Source organism: Meleagris gallopavo, chromosome 6 (assembly GCF_000146605.3).
Source record: "Meleagris gallopavo isolate NT-WF06-2002-E0010 breed Aviagen turkey brand Nicholas breeding stock chromosome 6, Turkey_5.1, whole genome shotgun sequence".
Taxonomy (NCBI): domain Eukaryota; kingdom Metazoa; phylum Chordata; class Aves; order Galliformes; family Phasianidae; genus Meleagris; species Meleagris gallopavo.
The window spans coordinates 39,076,249-39,097,874 of NC_015016.2; the positions used below are offsets into that span (position 1 = coordinate 39,076,249).

The following is a 21,626-nucleotide window of genomic DNA, read 5'->3' on the forward strand; positions in this document are numbered from 1 at the left end:
CACCGCCAACCTGTCGGCCAGCTCCAGCACCCTCGCCTACGACAGGGAGTTCCTGCGGACCCCGCCCGGGCTCCTCATGGTGGCCGAGATAGTGAGTGCGGCGGGGCGGGGGGGGCACCGTAGCTCCGGATCGTCGCTGAAAGAAGTTCTGCCTTAGTTTAAACCAGTTTTTCGCCTGAAAAATGCCTCAGCGGGTGACCAAGCTCTGCAGGGCTCTGCAGGTCAGGTGGCACCGAGTTAGCGCCGGCCGCAGCCCGCGGTCCAGTCAGCCGTCGTAGCGGGGACGGTTCGGGCTGCAGAGCGACTTCTGGAGGCGCTTCTGAACTCCGTAGGCTGCGTGTGCTTCACTGCGCACCGATAGCCAGTCACACGGCTTCTCTCCGTTTTGTAGTCAGTAACATTTCCCTGCGCTCCCAGTGATTAGATAGCTACGTGTGCCGGGAAGGATGGGAGCCCCGTGGGTTTGTTAGTGATTCTGTTTTTTGCAGGGCTTGGTGAGATGCAAGCAGGCACGTGCTGAGGCTCAGTTGTGCACCATGGTGGCAGGTGGCACGGGGTGCCCACCTCGGTGTTAAGCAGCAGGCACACGGCATCTCTGAGCCTGCTCATCTGCACTGCTAGTAATTAAGGAGCTTAAAGGGCTTGTTGCCCTGGCCAGTTTTCTTTGAATTTCCCTGTGTTGCTTTTGCTTTGATGGTGGTGGAAATACTGCATACTAAACCAGGTTCGTTTCCATTTGGAAACATTGTGCTTCAGTCGTGCTTGTGGCACAACTCCTGCTTGCTACCTTTCCAGTAAAATAACCCAGTGAATCCTCAGGTGTCTGGCTGTAGGCAGGTTTCCAGGGTTAGATGTAGGGGAGGCTTTGCAGTGTGGGACATCTGTGAATAAAGGTCTTAGTTGTGGAAAGAAAAGCATCTTTTCCATTCTTTTTCAGTTACCAATTTACAACAGAATTCTGAACTTTTCTTGTACATCCAAACTCTAAGAGTTGTCCAGGGCATTCCCCACTGGAACCTGGCTGTGAGAATGTCGGCTGTGGATGAAGCTCCATGTTCATGTGGATGAAGCTCCATGGCCATGGATAGGTTCCTACTGACTGACCCTTAATGTGTGCTTTCCCATTTGGGATGACAGATGATAATACTTGTGTGGCTTTCCTTTCCAAACAAAGCATTGATGGTTTTCTGGGTGACTTTGTTTCCTTCACACATCCCTGACTTGTAGAATAATTACAGGATGATTCTTCATCCAGCATGTTGAGGTGTTTGAGTTCTTTAAACATTGACACTTAGAGCCAAGTTTGGTCTAAATTTCAGAAGTACCTCAGGGAAAACATGTTTGACAGCTTTGAGAAGAACTCAAAGCTACCTGACCCTGTAGGCCAACAAAGAGTTGTGTTTCCACTCACATGCTTTTACTGATCAACAGAGTGGAGATGTGTGGTCCCTGCTGGCTCAGGGGAGCCGATGGAAGTCTCTTAGGTAGATAAACTTATCCAGGTTTGTGATGGACTGTTTGAGAGAAAGGAGGACAATTCTGATAGCAGATTAATAGCATTAAGGCAAGCCTACAGAAGTACTGAAAGATAGCATCCACAAGGAAATTCCAATGATTCTCAGCTTAACTGATAATTTTAGCCCCATTTATTTTAAAGGAGGTGGAGATGCTGTTCTGTGAAATGAAGGACAAATATACTAGTAAATACTTTTAGATGGAATTAACTGAAGCTATTAAAATCAAATGATTTTATTTGAGTGTTCATATATGTGCATGTGTGTATTAGACACTGGGCTTTGGCCAAACCATTTCCACTAGTTCTGTATGATTTTTTTTCTGAGAGAAAGTGTGCTTTAGCAGAGCATGTCTAGCTTCATATAAGATCTGGATTTCAAGTTGGCACCGAATCCATCAGTTCCTGCCTGTTCTGATCATCCAGTGTGTCTCAAAGCGTTGTCTTGCCTGCAAAGATTGGCTGCTCAGGGTGTTTCTGACCTTCAGTACTGATCCCCCTAACTGTCAGCACTGTCCTTCGCTAAAAAGTTGCAAAGCTGTAAATAGGACGGGCTTGTATCTGTGTCTATTTCACCTTGGGAGTTCTCAACCTGACGGATTGCTTTCAGTCTGCGTGCCATGCTCTGAGTTGCAGCAGCTGTGTAGGCGCCTACATAGCTGTGCTTCTGTTGCCCTGCTCTGAGACACCAGCTTGGTGGGCAGGGAACGGGGATGCTTCTGGAAGCAGCTTTCATTGCTCACCCACTCATCAGCTAGACACCATGTTTGTTAGGATGCTGTGTTAAAGCTAAGCCAAAGGCTTGAAGCAGGAGCACTGAAGAGTTAGTACTGCATGTTTGATTACTGCCACTGTCAATCAGCAATGTGCACATTGAAGTTTGTGGCTGCTGGTTTTGAAACAAGAGCTCTCTTTGTGTAGATAAAGGGCAAATCTCTGTTATTCTTCTCCTCTCCAGCGTGGGTGCTGTGAAGATGAGTAATGGCTGTGTGCATTTCCAGGTGGGCTGGTGACCAGATATGGTACATTCAGATTTACCAGCTCCTAGGAGGATGTTATTTGCCGTGCTGTAAAACACACATCTGCCATTAGCTCGACCTGCTGCTTCCAATTGCTTCAAGATAGTTGGCCTTATAAAGACAGATGGGTAAGGTATTATCTGTCTTTATGTAACTGCTTTAAAGCGAGCATAAAGCTGGGGTGAGGTTGGCTGTGCACACTGAGCAGTGATGGAGCTGTGTATCCACACCTGGTTCAGCCTCATGCTGTGATGCCTTTGGGTCTGGAACTGCACATCCAGTGAGTGAGCACAGAGCTGTGGCTGGAGGTGTCGGCTGTAAATTACCAGGTGATGGCAGATATCCATTGCCTTCTATGCGGCCAGAGGGCGTGCAAGGCTTCCTGCTGTTTGCTAGGGAAAGAACTGGGGTTGGTTTATAATACAGCTGGATTTCTAAGAGAGGCCTTTTTGAGAACTGGTGTAAAATGCAACTTTGGTGTGTGGAAGTTTATCCAAATGAGTTTAACACAGAAGTCATGATGTGTGATGAGCGAGGCAGTGGCTCCTGACTCAGGAGATCTGTATTTGCTGCCCTCAGTGCACTGGGTGGTTGTTGGCAGCGGAAGGAATTTCTCTGCATCATGGTGACTTCGGCAGTCAATCGCCTGAGTTAATGCTGCAGTAAAAGTGCATCCTGCAGAAGGTGGCAGGTACTGATTCCCATAGCATGCTCCCTAAAAAGGAGCATTTAGATTTTCAAAAGAACAAGTATAGTAATTTCCAGAGATGTCTTTTGAGTGTTTCTTTTCCATATAGTGATGGCTCAGAAAGACTATTTGTGGGAACTTTATGGCTCTGATAAATGGTGGCAAGCAATACCTCCTAGCTTTCAATCAGTTCCTCAAGTCAAGCATTATGGGTCACTTTGCAGAAGTGGAGTTTTTGTGGTTGCCGTGGATGTGGTTACAAAGGTATTTACTTTCCAGCACAATGACATTGATTTCTTCAGACTGTTGCCTCACACCAGTGTGTTGCTAGATGCAGATTCTCTCTTAAAACTTGCCCCAGTCATTCTAAGGCTCGTGATGGCTATTTGTCCCTAACAAAACCAAATATTACCTAGCTGGAGAAGGTCTGGGAGGTTGTTATGCTGCAGCTGCAAGCGAAAGCTTGTGATGGTGTAATTTTGAGTAAATTGTAATTACAGTCATGTTTCCTTATACTGTACAGATTAATGCTATATATATTACTCTTCGTGTGAAATGCCCAGGATGCAATAGGTGCTTGAAATAGAAGCTTGAGAGGTGCTTATTTGTGTTATTGGCACCGCATAAAATTGTGCTTCACATTTACATTTCTGGAGAATAAAAATAATTTTGATGACTCTTTCTTTATTCTTCAAATGAACCTTTGGAGGCATAATTCAGGCAGGAAATCTTGTTTATTCCAGTGCAATGGTGAGCCTGGAAATGTTAAATAGATATTGTCAAATTTGAAACGTAGAAGTTACCAAAAGCAGAACCTGTCGTTTCCAAATGTCTATTCTTTTTCCCCTTTAGTGGAAGCCCAAGTAGAAGTAGAAGTAGAACCCTTTAATGGGTTTTCAGGTTTTGAATTGTTAGCAATGAAATCATAGAAATGTTAAGAAAAACAGTGGGAACATGTACTGTAGAAAACTTAAAAGACATAAATTATACTTAGCTCTTAAAATTTGCCTTGTGTTTTGCTTTTTCTCTGCCTGCAGTTCAGAGCTTTTGTGTAGATGCCGTGCTCCTGCACCGCTGTTCTTGGAACAGCCTCAGAAACAGAGGGAGATTCCTGAAGCCCCTTCCCTCACCTGAGCAGCCCCAGCACTTTCTCTGGGATCATTGACAATAGAGATTTTTTTCCTTTTTGCAATAAAATTGTTACTGCAATCAAAACGTGTCTGCATGCAGGAAGGTGACAATGTTGAGGCATCTTCTGATGTGCTGAACAAGTGCTTTGCCTGAAAGAGGTGCACATAAGCATGGTCTTAAAATGATTCACTTTGAATTATTGAGGGAAAAAGCTACACTGTTCTCATCAATCACTTCATTCAGCAGCTTCATCTTTCTGCACATGAATAAGAAAACATACAGTACTAAGTCTAGGCTCTATCCTTTGTTCTTGATCAGGCAAAACTTTCACTGAAGTCAGGTATCAGTTCTTACTTTTTTCAGGTGCCATCATTCCATCACTAACCACTGTCATCCTTAGTGTCATGCATTCATACATCTGTGTGACTTCCATCTGCCTCCAGGATCATGTTGTTCACTTGAGTTCTGTTTCCTAGAGGCCTTTGATTTCCTGGACAAGGTCAAGGTGTTTCGTTGGGAGGAGAAAAATGTTTGGTGACACACAAGAAAACAGAAGCTTTGGAAATGTTGTCAAATGTGCTCCAAGTGCAGGTTGAGCAGTATGAAGTCTGGCATGGTAAGAGGGTGAAAATGCCTCCCAAATTGAATGCAGATATTTTACAAAAGGTCAAAAATGCAAAATATTCTCAATATCTCAAGGTTAAGGTGGAATATGTATGAAATGCCATTATCTCTTCACGAGAAGAATGCTTTAAAGACATACTTATGCATCAATTTTATTCTTGGGTAGATAGTGAATATAATACGATTCCTTCTCCCTCACTTCTGCCAAACTCTAGAAAACAATCCTTTTCCTCTGTACCTACAAAAATTCTTATGCAACCCAAAGGCAGTTTTGAATTATTATTATTATTTTTTTTTTTTGGCCTTCTGTAGCTAAAATGCATAGTCCTCCCACTATTTCTAATGGCTACTTGGCCAGGAAAAAACCTGTTTTCCATGCCATGTATGACGGAGTGGTGCGTTTGCTGGTAACACTGTAAAAACACAAACAGAAAGGAGAAAGGCAAAAAGGTGAATGGGCTGGGGGTCAGAACCATAACAGACCCCCAGCTTTCTGACTGCTGGTCTTACCCATTAGCAACGAGCTTCATCCCCTGCAGCAGCAGCAGATGCCTTTCATTCCCAGCTCCAGGATGCAGGGAGCACTCCCACGTGTGCCTGGAGAACCGGAGCTGTGCAGTGTGATATTTCTGCACTTGTTGCTGTTCCCATTCCAGAAAAGTAGAGGACAGGAGCAGTAGAACTACTGCCCTTGGAGAGAGCATCAAGCCCTCTTTTCGAGGATCAACTCACAAACGAATTTTAGCGCCTGCCATATCTTTGGCAAGGCATTCTATTCAACCAGTTCCTGTGGAAGCTGCTAGCACTGATTCACCTGCTTCAGAAAGAACGGGAGCACTGAGTCACTGCTTTTTGTGGGAGCTGGGGCTGGCCAGAGGAAGGCTTGGAGCTAACCTTACATGAGTGAAATGGAAGAGCTGGAAGCCGGGTTCGTACTTCATTGAATCTGTCCTGAGCATGACTCCACTTTTACCGAGTTAGAACACAAGAATGAGTGTTCATACCCTTTGTTTTTGCACGGTACGTGTGTGCAGATGATCCAGGTGCAACCACGAGTTTGCTGGGACAGAACCTCCAAAGCAAAACAAAAAGGGTTTCATCACACTGCTGTCATTAGAGCAAGGCTGTAACAGCAGCTTGTTCTGAGCAGCCACGGTGGTTGCGGTTCAATCTGAGATGCACTAAAATCAGACTTTGCGGAATGGAGATGAATTAAGTAAGCATGGTTATAATCAGCAGTTTGTTGTCACTGTCTTTGGATATATCATCATTTAGTTACAAAGAACAAATGTATTGAAAAATCCTCATTAGGGCTGGAAGCGGGCCATGTGGGGAAAGGCTCTTTGATCATCATCTCCAGTAATTGCTGTTTGTGTTTAGCTGATAGCCCAATGTGCACAAATTAAAAGGAAACCTGTAAAAACCTCTGCTTCATACCTGAAAACAAGACTGGTTTCTGTCATCAGCTTTAAATGTGCCTGCTTTATCCAGGCCTGCATTTAAATAGATTCAAGGTGACACTGTTCTGCACAGGCTCCATTCATTCAGCCTGGAAACAAGACAGCCACTAACGAGATCTTTTTTTTCCCCCTTTAATGTATGTGTAGTGATTACACATTAAAGAGTTCCTTCCACATGTATTTTAGCAGCCTCCTCTCTTTTCATTTGACAAGCACGCTATTCCCAAGGCTGCAACTCCTGCTGCAGATAAAGCTGACACAAGGCCGTGCAGTTTTGAAATATGAGGAGATATTGCAGAAACTTAAAAATGGAGATGTGGAGGATGTTTCTGGCAGGAGTTAAACACTGAGTGGCAGAGGGACAACCAGAAGAAGCCTCCATCAAAAGTTGAACCTCTACAATGTATCTTTAAAATGGCACTTAAGTGATAAAATCTGCCTTGGCTGTCTCCACTTGGAGACCCTTCAGAGCAACCTCTGACAGGATCAGGTGAGGGAGTGATGCTGTGGGTGGGTGAGTGCCTGCTACTGCTGATGTAGCTCACAAGGCATAAACTAATGCATGGTTGTCTTCTGCAGGCTCCGAACACGGCTACGATACATGCTGCTTTCATCAAGTCACAGTTACAGAGCAGGGAGGTTTTCCTGGGAGTGGACTAGGGTATTGTGTGTTCTTCACAGTGCTGGAGGAAGGCAGATGTGAGTAGGGAAAGGGATTACTCAATGAGAAAAGATGCTCTCTTGGCCAGTAGCTTCCATGGGAAATCTGAGTTTTATCTTTCGCCTGCAGTGCATTGTTCCTGTGAGATGCTTAGTTGAGCAAATAAGGTGGGATTTTCAGTATCCTCCCTTTTCTCCTTGTTTTCTGGGTCACTGACTTTGGGTCTAAGGTGCAAAAGAAATGATTATTTGCAGTCATAGCCAAGTCAGTAAGAGCTATGTTCAGAAGAAGCAAAGTGCAATGCTGCGTTAAGTACTGTGGGAAAAAAAGAAGCAGTTTTCCAGCAAAAATTTGGCAAGGAATGGATACTTTTGACTTTAATTTTAGTACAATCTCTTTAAAATTCTGAAGACAGCAATCCAGTCTGCTGCTGTATGCAGGTAGTGCTACAGAGGAGAGCAAAATCTGTGGTCCTGTAATTACAGACTGCAGCACCATATGTATTTACTAGGGATAGAACGAAGATGTGTGAAGAACTTTCTCTCTGGCACTGTTGCTTACTTAACAGAAAGATATTTTAACATATGGTTGTGCCTACCTCTGACTTGCTCACTCCTCTGCCTCTTTGTCCCTGTCATAATTTTATAATTATTTAAGGGTTTTCATTGTGGGTTTGTTTTTGTTTTTTTTTTGGGTAGGAAGGGAGGAATAAGGGTTTGGTTCTTTTATTCCTTCAAGCCTTCCTGCCCCACAGCTCTGGACAACTTGCTGAAGGTCTGCTTTGCAGGATCTCCATCAGGACAGCCTTTCCTTGTGCTTGGCACAGACCACATAGAATGTGCAGCTCCTTCCATAAGAATTGGGCAAAACAGAGTCTTATGGTAAGAGATGTGAGGCAGCTGAAAGAACAGGCTCTGCTCACTGTAAGACATCCATCATTAGTGGTTTCACAAAACTGTAGCTGGACAAAACTATGATAAAGTACTGTGGCATTTAAAAACAATATTGCAACATTAATACAATGATTTAGGAGATTATTGGTGAATTAATGTAGCGTGTTTGTTTCTTGCACTGCTGAAGGGGCTTTCTTTTAAGTAAACAGATGCTTTAGGCTGAACTAACTGTGAATGCTATGGGCATGGGGCAGATTGGACAGCCTGGGTTTTGGTCAGACCTACCACTATCTTCCAGAAAAGAAAGATTTTAGAAAAAGCTAAACAGTACTTTGGTATAAGAAATGGGTGAATACATGGAAAAGCATGTCTTTTCAAAGGATTTCTGTTGGAATTTCTGGTTTATATTTTGGAGCCTCACTGTGTGCATAAGCAGTGATCATTGAGATGCATGGAACAGTCACAACCGTTACGTCTCTTGTGGGTTGCCTGCTGGGCATTGCTAAGGTGTGGTGCTGTAAAAACAGTACATTATTAGTGTTATTTTTGTTTGTTTGTTTGTTTGTTTTTTGACCTAATGCATGTGAATTTGGCTATTTTCAGAGTCTAAATACCAAATAAAATTCCTACTGCTCAGGAAGGTAATTATAATTGAGAAATTACTATATTTAGTTTTGGAAAACCACAGTCCTTACTGTTTTAAGTATATCTTATATTAATGGGACTTGTCTTTAAAAAAAGCAGCGTATAAGAGGAAAGCAGTGAGCCACTTGATGGGATTTCTTGTGGAGCAATTTCTGTTTGAATTGTGATCTCTGTGTAAATTGTATAAAACTAGTTTTAAAGATATGACACAAGCCTACACTACTATAGTTCAGTGATGAGTGAAATAGTGATAAGCAACTTTTCTTGTTACTAACCACATTTTGTCATTTGTTACAGTTGTTTGAAGATTTTTCCCTTTCTCTTCTCAGCAAAAATAAGGGTAGGAATGCAGAATAAGGTTTACAAACATTTTGCTCACATTTGGGATTTCTTTTTAGACTTTGACCATCGTGAAACATGACCAGACATTTGCACAAAGACCTTGACGTTCTCTTTGTGCAGTAACAGACGACTGTCTAGCAAATGTTTGCCTAAAGTAAGCAAGTCAGGACAGTGTGTCCAGGGATGAGATGGGGAATCTTAAGAAGTATTTCGCCAGGTCAAGTTAAAATTAAACAGAGCACAGAGCAATAAATGAAATGGAATTCTCTGAGCTTGGTTACGTTCTGTTTTCACTGTCTTACTAAATGGAGGAGTTGAATGCTAGTCCCTAAAGGCCCCAAAACTATGCTTCCAGTCATTGTCATTTCAAAACTGTTTTCTCCTAATTTTATTTTTTTCAATATACCTCTTCAACTTAGGTCTCATGTACAAAAAAATATCACGGAGAACTGTGTTTTGAAACACATGATTTTGACTTGTGCCGGCTGTTATTTCTCTATAATACAGACAATGCACACAAACAAGAAGATGATCCTGAGACATGGTGCAAAGAGAGTCAAGATGAGTTGATGGAAATCGAAACAGTTATTATGAAGAGAAGGCTATAAAGATTTGTTTTTGATACTATTAAAATCTGTTGTAAAATTCCTGTTGTCTTCAAACATCCCGACATCTCCATGCATGAAACACAAAGACCAGGGAAGCCTGGCTACAAGGAGGTTGCACAGCTCATCGGCACGCCTGTTGTTTGCTGAGCTTCTACAGATCAGCAGCTCCTTTCCTACTGTCATTTCCTACCCACTTGTTGCCTTTGGTGAGGGATCAGCTTTGTTCCTTCCGTTCAATGATGAAGAAAGAAGTGTTCCTGGGTTGTTGCTTTGGCCTCCACTGTAGATCAGTCTAATGAAAGAGACTGTCTTCCTCAAGGCTTTCCTCCCTGAGAGCTGTGTGTGCAGCATTTGGTGTCCAATTAAGTAGAGATTGGGAGGGGCTCAACTCTTTAGCCTTTGTTTGTTTGACCTATTGTACTGAAACTGACTTTGGGAAAATGAAAGGCTCAGTAAAATTGCTTCAAAGCAATGTCTTGCTGCAAGGTTGTTTACCCCTTCTGTGCATGTCTTTTTTTTTTTTTTTGGCTTGAACAGAGCTGCTGATTGGTGGTAAAAGGGAAATTGTGCCAATTGTGCCTCAGACATGCCCTTTTGTAACTCACACGATTTCTTTAAAGCTGCCTGTGGCCATGTATGCTACAGATACAAGTGTCTTACTTCATGGTGAAGCATTAGTCATTTTGTTACATCCACATCACCTTCAGGATACTGATAAATCCTAGGCATCAAAGCTGCACAGTGTCACAGAAGTCAATCTAAACGTGTTCTTATCCAACAAATGAATGTGTCCCATGACTTTCCTGCCTCATCACTCGGTTATATCAGGCTGTATATGTGTTCTCCTGTATCAAAGGCAAATCACTTCACTTGCAGTGTTCTTTGTTTTCCCTTTGTGTGATCTAGCTAAGCTCTCAGCTATTGAAGTGCTTCAGTAGCCTAATTCTTTTCTGCTTGCAGTTCTGTTTGCTAGACCTGCGATTTGCCTGCTGCAGGAAGTTATAGGATGTGTCTCTGTGCACAGTTCAGTGGGCTGTTTTCACTGCGAGGATCTTAATGTGGGAATAGTTGGTAGCTTGAAGTAAGGGAATCTGTAAAGTACTTCTTTTTGTAGTCTACTGCTTTTTGAGCTTTCTAAAGAATTTTCCCTCTTTGGTTTAATTTTCTGCCTTTGACTTGAAACAACTGAAATTATGCTTTCTGGGGAAAATATACTAAATAGCTGTGACACCGCACACAGACCTTTTAAAGAAAATGCCAATATCAGTTTACTAGCTCCTGGCCTTCCCTTCCCCCTCAGTGGAAAAACAGGCACTTCTGAGTGGGAGGTAGATAGCTGAAATAATCACCAAAATGTTTTTGAACAAAGACTGGTAAGACCTCCTTATTGTATCTGCTCTATTGTAATCATCTGGATGAAAATACTGGACAGAAAGCTGTGGTCTGAATATGAGGCAAGGGAAAAGGGAAAGGTGTGGAAGTGAGTTAAGTAAATATCATTTAGTTGGTTATATATACTGGGGATGTTATAATTTAAACAAAACTACAGGAAAAGGCTCCGATTTTCCAGAAGAGCTACTTGGATGGGAGCAGAGCCTGCAACTAAAGCAAAGCTTCAGCCTGTAACCCCTCGGCTCCTTGGCTGTTGTTGCATTATGTTGAGCTCTCTCCCTTGTGTCGTGGTGTGCACACTGTATCATTTGCTGTTACTGAACTGCGGGTCAAATGCAGACAGCTCGCAGCAAAGTCGGTTGCTGCACTTTTGGGAATTGGCACCACCAGCTGCCTGCTGTTCATGGCTGCCTGCACCAGGACAGAGATGGACCCCACCCCTATGTCCCTGAACCACAGCAAGCTGTGATCTGATCTAGACTCCTCCACTGGTGGCTGGTAGTGTCCTTTCCTCACACAGTTTAGTCTGTGCTATGCATGGAGCCATGACTTAAGACGTATGTCCAGCCATGTGTCCTGACCTTCTGCCTCAGCACCTGTGATGGGTGAGGGTGAGTGGGTAAGGCAGGCTGGAGAGCAAGCATGCAGTGCTTGTATTTTGTTTAGATTTATTTGGGTCCTAGGATGAGGAGATTGGCTTGTCTTCTTTGGGACAAAATTCCAATCTGTGTTGGGAAGGTGAGCACTCTTTGCTGATATCTTTGGGAGTTGTACTGGTCTGCAGGCTAACAGCATGCTTGTCCAAAGGAAAGTGCTGTGCCTGCAGAGGAGCAAGAAGGGCAATGCAGAAGGAATACCTTTCCACTGTGACTTGAAATTGCTCAGGCATGGGTGTCCCACTAACTCAGGCATGTCCAACCCACAGCACAGCATGCCTGGCAATATGGCATGGCCGAGACCCATGCTATAAGGGGGGTGCCAATCTACAGATTGGCCCCAGGCATGCACCCATTAGTCAACGACAACCAAACCATAGTGCCCTATTAACCCTGTGCTGGCTGAAATCAGGGCACGAGGAGAGCAGTGCTGTGCAGAGCTGACTCAAGAGATGGCAGATAGTTGTGTGCATGGTGGTACACTGGCTAGATACAGTGCTCTGAACAGTGAAAAACACGCAGTCGTTCTTTCTGTTTTGATGAAGGAATTTGAGAATAGGTTTCAAGACTGTAAAAAAAAATTGTCAATTTATGTTTGTGACACTATTTTCAGTCCATGTAAATACATGACCTGGAAATTTTCAAATGGATTGTAGAGAGTTGCAATCAGATATTCAACTCAAAAATCCGATCATGTCTCTTTGCCAGTCTTTCATAATCCTTATTTTAACAGAGAAAAATATCCTTTGCTTTACAATCACACTTTATAGTCATCATTTTTTGGTAGCACGCACATTTGTGAGCAACTGTTTTCAAGGATGAAGCACAGGAAGAGAAAAATTTCATCAAAAATCTCCAAAGAACACCTTGAGAGCTTAATAAGAACTGCAGCCACTGCTGTTAAACCTGATTGATGTGTTAGTTTCACAAAAACATGTTCAAATATCCCACTGGATTTATGGTTTTGTTCCTCTCTTTATTAACGTTTTAAGAAAAATATTAGAAATTAAGGTGCTTTGTTATGTATATATGAGTAATATTGTGTATTTTATGAAGGCTGCTCTGAAAGTAATGCCTCCTATTTTATTACATTGGCCCAAGATGGCAGATGCAGATGTTGGTGGTACGGTAGTAGAGGTTGAACCTTCCCACCAGTATTCCATTACATCTTGTCGCGGTGTGACAGATGGCAGCAGAGGGGCAGTCAGACAGAATGGCGTCTGACATGGAAGTGTGTATGAAGTAAAAGGGTGGAATTGAATTCCTCCACGTGGAAAAAACGGTGCCCATTGACATTCATCAGCACCTGGCGAATGTTTGGTGAGAACCAAACAGTGGATGATGGCACAGTGAGGTGGTGGGTGGTGTGTTCCAGCAGTGGCAACAGTACGTCACCACCTCCTTCACTGGTGGTGAAAATGCATAGCTGATGGTGGTGCCTACGTTGAAAAACAGTGTTTTGTAGATGAGAATTTGCTCTATTAAATAGTGCTGTTGTGCTGTGGTTTCTGTGGAAATAAATAAGAGATATTACTTTTGGAGCAACTTATGCAGCCCAAGACAATTCCTCTTCACTCAGTGTGGCCCAGGCAAGCCACTCATGAATTAATCCATGGGAACCCAAGTGGTTTGCAGATGTCTTGAAGTCTCTGTTGGAAAATATGATTTAGAGACAGAAATGGAGGTGAATATGCATAAAACTCAAGAGCTATTTGCTTTCTTGTGGGGAGAGTGAGGCATAAATGCCTACAGGGAGAGCAACAACCAAGAAGGACTCATTGTTCTTGACTGTTTCTTGATTATTCTGTTCATGTACTACAGGAGGAAAATTCAGAAGCTCCGACTCCAGGCTGGTAGCTCTGTCATGCAGAAAGTTTAAAAGTTCTCCGTGTCGTGCTGTTGGCTGCTGCTCACAGTTCAGTGTGCAGCCATGACCCAAACCAGTGATTTGTTTACCTTAGGTATGCTGAGCAGCAGTGTGCAGTAATTCATGAGCAGCTTTGTGTGCAGCTGTCACCCTTGAGGAGCAGCAACCTCTGTCAGAAAAGCAAAGCAGACACGTGAGGGGCATTAAATCATCTCTGGTCACTTATTTAAATCTGAATAAGCCAGAGTCTTCAGGCCATGAAGGTTTTTTTCTTGATTGGAAACTTGCTTTCCTTGCACTAGAAAGCTGAGGTTTGCAGCCAGTTGTTTTGTTCTTTGTTTACACAAGGCCCATTGAAGCAGTTGGGGGAACATTACACCCTCGCTCACATGCAGGCATATATATATTTAATTTATGACTTTGGTAGTTTGAATTTCAAGTGTCAGGTATCCTGTGGAGCTTTTTTACTTTGTTCTCCAATGCTGCATACACCACTTGAGTATTTATCACAAGAAGCAGGCTCGTTCTGGGAAGCCCTTCAAGCTTGCAGGCTTTTTTCTGCAGAACCTAAAAAATTAGCTGATGGAGCAAGGTGACAAGGACTGATCCACAGTGTCTGTTTTCAAGTTTGTCCAATTAATTTTCTGCCTTTGGCATTAATATTTTCACTTGTTTAGAATAGCTCATCTTGAAGTTGCTTTTGCACCCCAAACTACTCTGTGAATATTAATTGTAGAATGATGATAATGGCTCCTAAATAGGACTTGTCTGAAAATTTTGTATTTTCCCTGTTCCTGATTCCTTCAAAGTAAACCCTTTCCTACTGCTACTGATAATAAAGAAAACACACACATGCATGAATTTACGATTATCTCTTCAATTGCATCTCATCAACTTATAAACACAGCTTTTAGTACAAAGATATATTTAATTTATCAGCACCAACAGAGATGCAAGAAAAGGACACACCTGGAAAGTGACATTAGACAAATTCAGATTTGAAGTGAGGCTGAGGTTTTCAACAGTTAGTGCCATTGGTAGTATGGCAGCTTACTTAGAGAGAAAATTGGATACTAGGAAAGATTTCTTCTGAGAAAGAGCAGTGAGGCAGTGGCACAGGCTGCCCAGCGAGGTGGTGCAGTCACCATCCCTGGAGGTGCTCAAGAACCGCGTGGATGTGGCACTGAGGGACGTGGTCAGTGGGCATGGGGGAAATGGGCTGATGCTTGGATTAGGAGATATGAGAGGGCTTCTCCAACCTTAATGATTCTGTGATACTATGATTTTATAAGACTAATCCTATCAAGTGCAATGTCTTCATTAAGGCATCTCTTTCCAAAGAGCATTCTGTGGGTTGAATTCTTTGTGCGGTGCCCACGTGGCCATAAAGGTCTGAATGTGAAGTATGTGAACGGAAATGCTTCCAGAAAGTCGTGTGCAAATATAAAATATATGTAAGCATGTTGTTCTTCTGTGTTATCACACTATATGCAAAATACATTCAAGAAGGAAAACAGTTTTCTCAGGTAAGAAAAAGGATTTTTCAGTGAAGTGCTTCTACAGTGTGTGATTTGGTCTTTGTAACGTCCTTAGTCCTTACCTAAGACATGGATAATGGTTCCTGGGGTTGGACATTTATATGCAGGTCTAGATATTGAAATAGTGAAGAAATACAGCAAATTTGTATGCAGACTCATTTTCATGTTTACAGTTGGTCAGGCAAGGGGGAACTGCTTCAATTTCTGGTGATTGGAGGACTTCTCACAGGGAGCTAAATTTCTTTTTTTATAAAACCAATCTCTATGTGTCCAGCTGGAAATGAAAAAATATTTTCATTCTAAAAATAAAATTAAAAAAAAGCATTTAAGGTGTTACTGATCTTTGAGTAGAAATGGAATGCAGCAGTAGGCTTTCTTAGCAGATATTCTCTTTGTTTTTCCCATTGCACCATGTTACACACAGTCATAAAGCCTCATAACTATGAAGTAAAATTATTTCCAAAGAGGTAATGAGTTTTGTATTGTAATGTAGCAGTTAGGATTTGTGAAACAATACTGTGCGTCCGCTAATTATAGGCAGATCTATTTACATGGCCTAACAGGAAGATGGAAATGTAAAAATAGCAACAAAGAGCCAATGACATTATTAATAAAGCAGCTGTATACTGCATTGTTCTCCCGAAGAAAGTAGACACCATTTAAACAAAGTGCTCTACATAAATAATCAGTCCTAATTCATAAGTAACCATGGTTAGGAATTCACATTTAAAAATAATTCACCTTATTAATGTTCAAGGAGGGCAGGATGACTTTCTTTGTGAGTGGATGTGTTTAACTTGTACACGTGCACCAAATCTGAAAAATAACTTAGACAGATCATTGCATTGGGAAGCCAGTATTTTTGTAGCCCAGGGAGCTTGAACTCTTTTGGAGGATGAAGGGAGAAAGGAAGATTAACTACTATAAAGCTTCTTCCTAAGGAAAAGTCTGTATGCAGAAAAAAAGATAAGGTCAAGGTAGAAGAACAAAAAAATACCTCAAACCTTTTTCATTTATATGAACTTATTAAAACAAAAGAACAGATCTTCCTACCATTATGTTCCTGAAGAAACAATGATAGTTATACCAATAAAAATAATGATAATAAATAGCTATAATGGGGAAAACACAATGTTCAGGCAGACATATATAATCATGTGTTTTCTAAGCTCAGAATTCACTTATGAGCTTTTTTTCCTGTTTAAATCATAATAAAAGAGAAAAAGAAAAGGAGATTTCTGGCAGTTAGAGATTGCTGAAGCTAACAGTCTTTCATTCTGATTTTTCTGTGGAAGGGTTGTCATTTCCTCAGAATGCACTTCCTGATAGTACCAAAGACAAACACATGCTCAGTGTATGCAACAAGCTAAACCTGCACACTCACAGTTTGTGTGGGTGCTTTATATACGAGAAGTAACACCCAGAGCACCAGGGCTGTACCATGGTCTTTCACAATGGAAGTATATCTCTACTACTTGCCTTTAAAGTCTGCAGCCTCTCTCAGAAAAACTCCTGTATCTTTGTGAACGAGTTTTTAAAAAAGCAATACATTTGCACAAACAAAAGGTAGTATATTGAGCTTGGCATCCAAAAAATCCCAACTGAAAATCTGCTTTTGGAGGAAGGTGGGGGCAGACCCAATCCTGCAGTTAAAAATGCACTGGTACTCCCGAAACCCTTTCTGTCTCAAGATGAGATTTTGCATCCCTAGAAATTCCCTGCCTTATCTAATCTCAACTTCAAATCTCAAAATAGGAATTAAAAAACAACGTGACAGTACAGTGTCCCAGTTTTTGTGCTTAGGTTTGTTTTGAACCTTAAATTGTAGCAAGGAAACCCTGCAAGGCTGTTTTAACTTCTTCCATGTAAGTACTTGATGTTTGCTACTGATGTCAGCTCTCAAATCTGTAATATCTCTAATTTTGTACAGAGATATTTTTTAATTAAAACCAGCACGGAGATATTTTAAACTTGAAGCCTGGCGGATTTGATGATAGGACTCGTGAAAAATCAGCTCAATGAATTATCCCCATGGCTCATATGAGCTGCGTTTTTCCTTCTGTACTGCTTGTATGGGACCAGGGCAGTTTAAAGGACCTATTTGTGAACGTTGTTCCTCAGAGAAATCAGCTACAGCTTCTACTCAGAGCTCCAAAATGCATTAATATTTGCATGTTAAATACAAGAACACTTAACTTTGTTTTGCCTGTTCTGATGACTTATAATAGGAGTTTTAGAAAGAAAAAATGATCAGAGCATGGAACTTATTTGCTAGTTTTAAAACTGAAGGTGTTTAGATCATCAAGTGTGCTGTTTCTTAAAAAGCACAAAAGGAACGTTTAAGAAACAGAGGAATATCAGTCCCTTCCAGTAGCGTGTGTTTCTTTGTGACTGTTTTGCTTTAGAACTTTGAAGTTCATACTCAAAAACAGCATTGAGTGAAAATTCCCTCCTAGAGCATCTGAAAAAGCAAATCCTGTCGTGTTTGGATCTAATGTACTCTTACATTTCTTCGTGCCTGCTGCTGAAGGGCAAAGCACAGCAGGAATAGCAGTGAACAATGCCGTCAGCCGCAGCCCGTGGCGTTGGCCCTAGCAGCAGCGCTTCTCCCAGCACCGTCAGGAAGCTGCGCAGACCGTACAAGGTGAATTTCACATCAGAGGCATTACTGATCAACAGGAAGGTGTTTCTCATGGAAGTGAAGGTGGTGCCATACAGGAAGAGGGAGCAGCGCCTTCCCTTTTATTCCCATTTATCATGAGTGCTGGAGAGGAGGCCAGGCAGCCTCCTTGGCCGAGGTCAGGTTTAGAGATTAAGCACTGCGGAGGTCACTGCCTTCCCACTGTTTCACCGAGTGCCCTTCTAAAGAAGTGCTTTTTAATGCAGGCTGCTTCTCTGCAACAAGGTTTTGCACCACCCCTCTTTATTTTTACATTAAACCGTGCCACTGATGGAGCGGCTGATAGCAGGAACCAGTGCATTGCCGGTCAAAAGCAACACCTCTGCGTGCCTTAGGACAGAAGCTGACCTCTGATCTTTCTCCTGACTGACCTGGAAAAGATCCATCATGCTGTCTCCTACATAAAAATGTATTTTTGTCAGATAAAGTAGCATTATGGTCAAAGACCTGGCTGCTTCTATAGGTAAAATGATGGCTAGCAAGGATGTTACAAGTTACTTAACGCATGTGTAATGCATGGCAAAGTGCATTACCTATATAAACTCTGTGTGTCATTCCTCAGGCAAAACATAAGCGTTAAGCTGGGATTTACAGGCATTGGTGGGCAGCTGGTAAGCAGATGTGTGCTCCCAAATGAAGCCCACAAAAACCTTAAAGCCTTTAATGTGGAAAGTGCCCTGGGACACAGACCAATCTTTATGCTTTGTACACTTTTTAATGACTTGTTAATGATCAACCAGTGTTCTGCTGAGAAGATAGATTAGATTTGGTAAAGGTATCTTTCAGGTCAGTTTTTTTGCCAGTGTATGTGGTTATTCCTCATAGCCCTGCATTGGAAAAAAATGTTGTGTTGATGTGTTGTGTGGCTGTCTCATCCTAGTCTGCCAACACTTCTGCAGCTTCCAGTGCTCAGTTGCCAGGGTATCCTGCAGGGAAGTAAGGCCGATTAAACCAGCAGTGCGTCATGGTGGTTGTAATGGATAGGATCATTGGGATGTTTGATCTGCTAATCTGTCTTTAATAATCACTAATATTGGAAACATAAGAGGGAGTGTGAGAAGGGGAGCTCACAGAGCAAGAGCCTTCCATGGTACAGTTTTCTGGCTTCTGACAAGTTGTGCATTTAGGAATTTCCAGAGCTGAGAGTTGTGTGTTGAATGTCATATATACAGGTAATAGCCATGGGCTAGCCTGGCTTCTAGGAGTTTGTATGTTTTCTAAACCTCTCTTATTTCTGATTTCCATTATATCCTGTGACAATGAATTCCACAATTTGGCTATTTATAGGATTTTGGTTTTTTGTTATTGTTGGGTTGTGTTATTTTGTTTATTTTCTGTTTAATTTGCAATACCACTTACTTCTGCTTGTTTTTTTCAGCTTTCTGACTGATAGTTTAGCTAGCTGCTTCTTCTGTTGTGAGGCCTAACCCACTCCTTGTTCCCTTTATGCCACCCAGCACTGCAGACTTCTGTCACATCCTCTGTCTGTCTTAAACAGAAAATTAGAAGTCATCTTTTTCCAGCTTTAAATTTGATTTCTTGCAGGAACCCATTCTTGGTGCCTTGCTTAAGCCTACTGAATCATTTTAGAAATGGGAGAGAGGGATGAACAGTGTCATCTGAAATCTGGGAAGAAAGCTCTCTGACTTCAGTGTGATGTTAGAAAACGGTATTCCTTCATTCCTCACAATACGTACCGGGCGACAAGGAATCAAGTGCACGCTCGCAGAGTTCAAGTTCTACATTTAAACAGTTAAGACATACATATATAATACATTGACATACATATTCTTTCTTTTCCAAGAACTCATTAATATATGCCAATATCTTTCTGGGCATGCACAGTTGCATCTAAGGTAATTGTACGACCACCTTCTTCCTCCCTTTTATTTCTCCATCAGCTTCATCACAGTGACTTTTGGCTGACCTTTCGCTATTTTTCCCCACTTTGGCAAATTTCCATTACTTCTTAGGCCATATGAGCAACTTTCTATCGTAGTGCACTCTAATTCAAAACAATATATGTGAATTCCAAGGAAGAAGTCCATGTACCTGGTGGATCCAAAGATAAAAGTAGCATATTGTGATTCCAGTGCTCCTGTGAAGCAGAATCAATGAGAAAAATAAGGCTGTTCACACACCAAGCAGTTAAAATGGAAAGTTTTAGAACAAGCACTCATTGATTCCTTTTGCTAACCTATTATATTGGTCCTTAAACTTAAATACTGATCCCTATTGCTAAACCAGCCTTATCAGCAGAACATTTCCAATGTGCAGGTACACTACTGATTTGTAAAGAACAGTGATGTGCACTATTTGTTAGAGTTTTTATTATTCTATTCTGTTTCTAACACTTTCTAATGCTCCTTTTTGGCTTTTTTTGATCACGCGGAAAAAATTATAACCCAAGTTCAATTTTTTGTTTTGTCTATCTTATGAATATTCACTATTTTGCCTGCAATAATTTTTCCACAAAAAAAAATGTCTTGGTAAATGTAGCAAACCCTTTTGTATTGTTTTCACAAATTTGATGAATATGGGATGGGATGTGTTTTTCAGGGAACATCTTCAGTTGTTTTCATTCACTCTTTCTCTTTTTGGTCTGCATGACCAGCGCTAGCTCCAGTCTCTCACATTCCTTGCATGTTTCTCAGATGAAGCAAGAGCTCAGTATTGTAGTATGCTGCTGGGATGGACAGGACATTTCTTTACTCTCCCACCCCTGAGTTCTTTTCCTCAGCTGTTGGTTGCAGTGAGCTGTAGCACCATATTGCAGAAGACTCTTCATATATGAGTTGATGAGTTGCAGCGGAGTCAGTGATCTCATCTATGAAGGTGAGAACAGGAGTGCCATGTGATTTATTCATCTGAGTTGGCATCTTAAGTCAACATTAAATTGGGGTGTGCTGAGGTCCTATTGATTTTATGCCCAGTAAGTGCTGCAGTACAGCAACACCCATTGTGTTCAGAAAAGTGAGTTTCCAACTTGATGCTTTATGTGACAGCCAGTAGGTGCCTCTCTCTCACAGTTCTTCCCAATGAGACTTTATAGTTTCTTGGGCACTTTTGCGAGGTGGCTCACCCTCATGTTGTAATGTCAAGCCCATATCCTTATTTACACATGCTTTAACTAGGTAAGTACATCCTCACCATGTGACTCATCTGGCTAATGAGCATCATATACTAAACATCAGAACTGGCTCTTTACTGACTCAGGTGTGAGTAGGTCTGGCCCTCATTCTGTAGATGAAGGTGGTTTGAGGCTCTTTTTTAGGGAATTGGAGCAATTGAAGGAAGACTTCCTTGCTGTTTGGAGCTGTGGGAAAGCCATTAGAGGTATGTCTGCCTTCTCTTGAAGGTCTTTGAGTTCTCACTCCAAAATGACCATCCCATCCTCCCTATTGAATGAAATCTCCAGTGAGAATGAAGTTAAACAGTTTCAGTCCTGGATCTGCAGGTTTTCTGTGTGGTTTGTAGGAGGGTTTGGACTAAGATCCTAAGTAAAAGAGTTCACTGTAGGGAAAACATACTTCTGGAGCATGTTTGGACACTTTCCACCTCCCATGATTTCCTTTCTAGTGAAAGCTGTCCTAAAAATCAACTCTATGAGAGATTTCTACTTTCCAGTAATGGTGAGTACTGCCAGCATTTCAAGCCCTCACTTTCACAAGGAGTGCTTGCTGTTGCTGCTTTGAAGCCAAAAGTGTGACAGAAAGTTTGAAGATTGCTTAAAAATAGTTTTAAAACTATTCTGACAGTTTTCAGAAATTTCTTTAAAAGGGGCTCAATTTTCCACCTTTTTGTTACAAATAGAAACATTTTCAAACATAGGAGAGAGTTCCATAGTTAGGGCCGAGTTTGATGCTAAGAGCAGTACTTCATAAATCATAAAATGCTTTCTGTGTATGT

At 41.8% G+C, this 21,626-nt stretch overlaps 1 protein-coding gene across 1 annotated transcript in view; it reads left to right on the top strand.

Moving 5' to 3' along the window:
- Nucleotide 1: 1 nt before the first annotated feature.
- Nucleotides 2-21,626, top strand: part of CMTM8 (CKLF like MARVEL transmembrane domain containing 8) — a gene marked incomplete at its 5' end in the record, with an annotated part of 37,120 nt that continues 15,495 nt past the window's right edge. The window contains one exon of the mRNA XM_003207206.4: nt 2-91. Within this exon, the coding sequence (XP_003207254.2) occupies nt 2-91 (90 nt within the window). The remainder of the gene's footprint in view (nt 92-21,626) is intronic.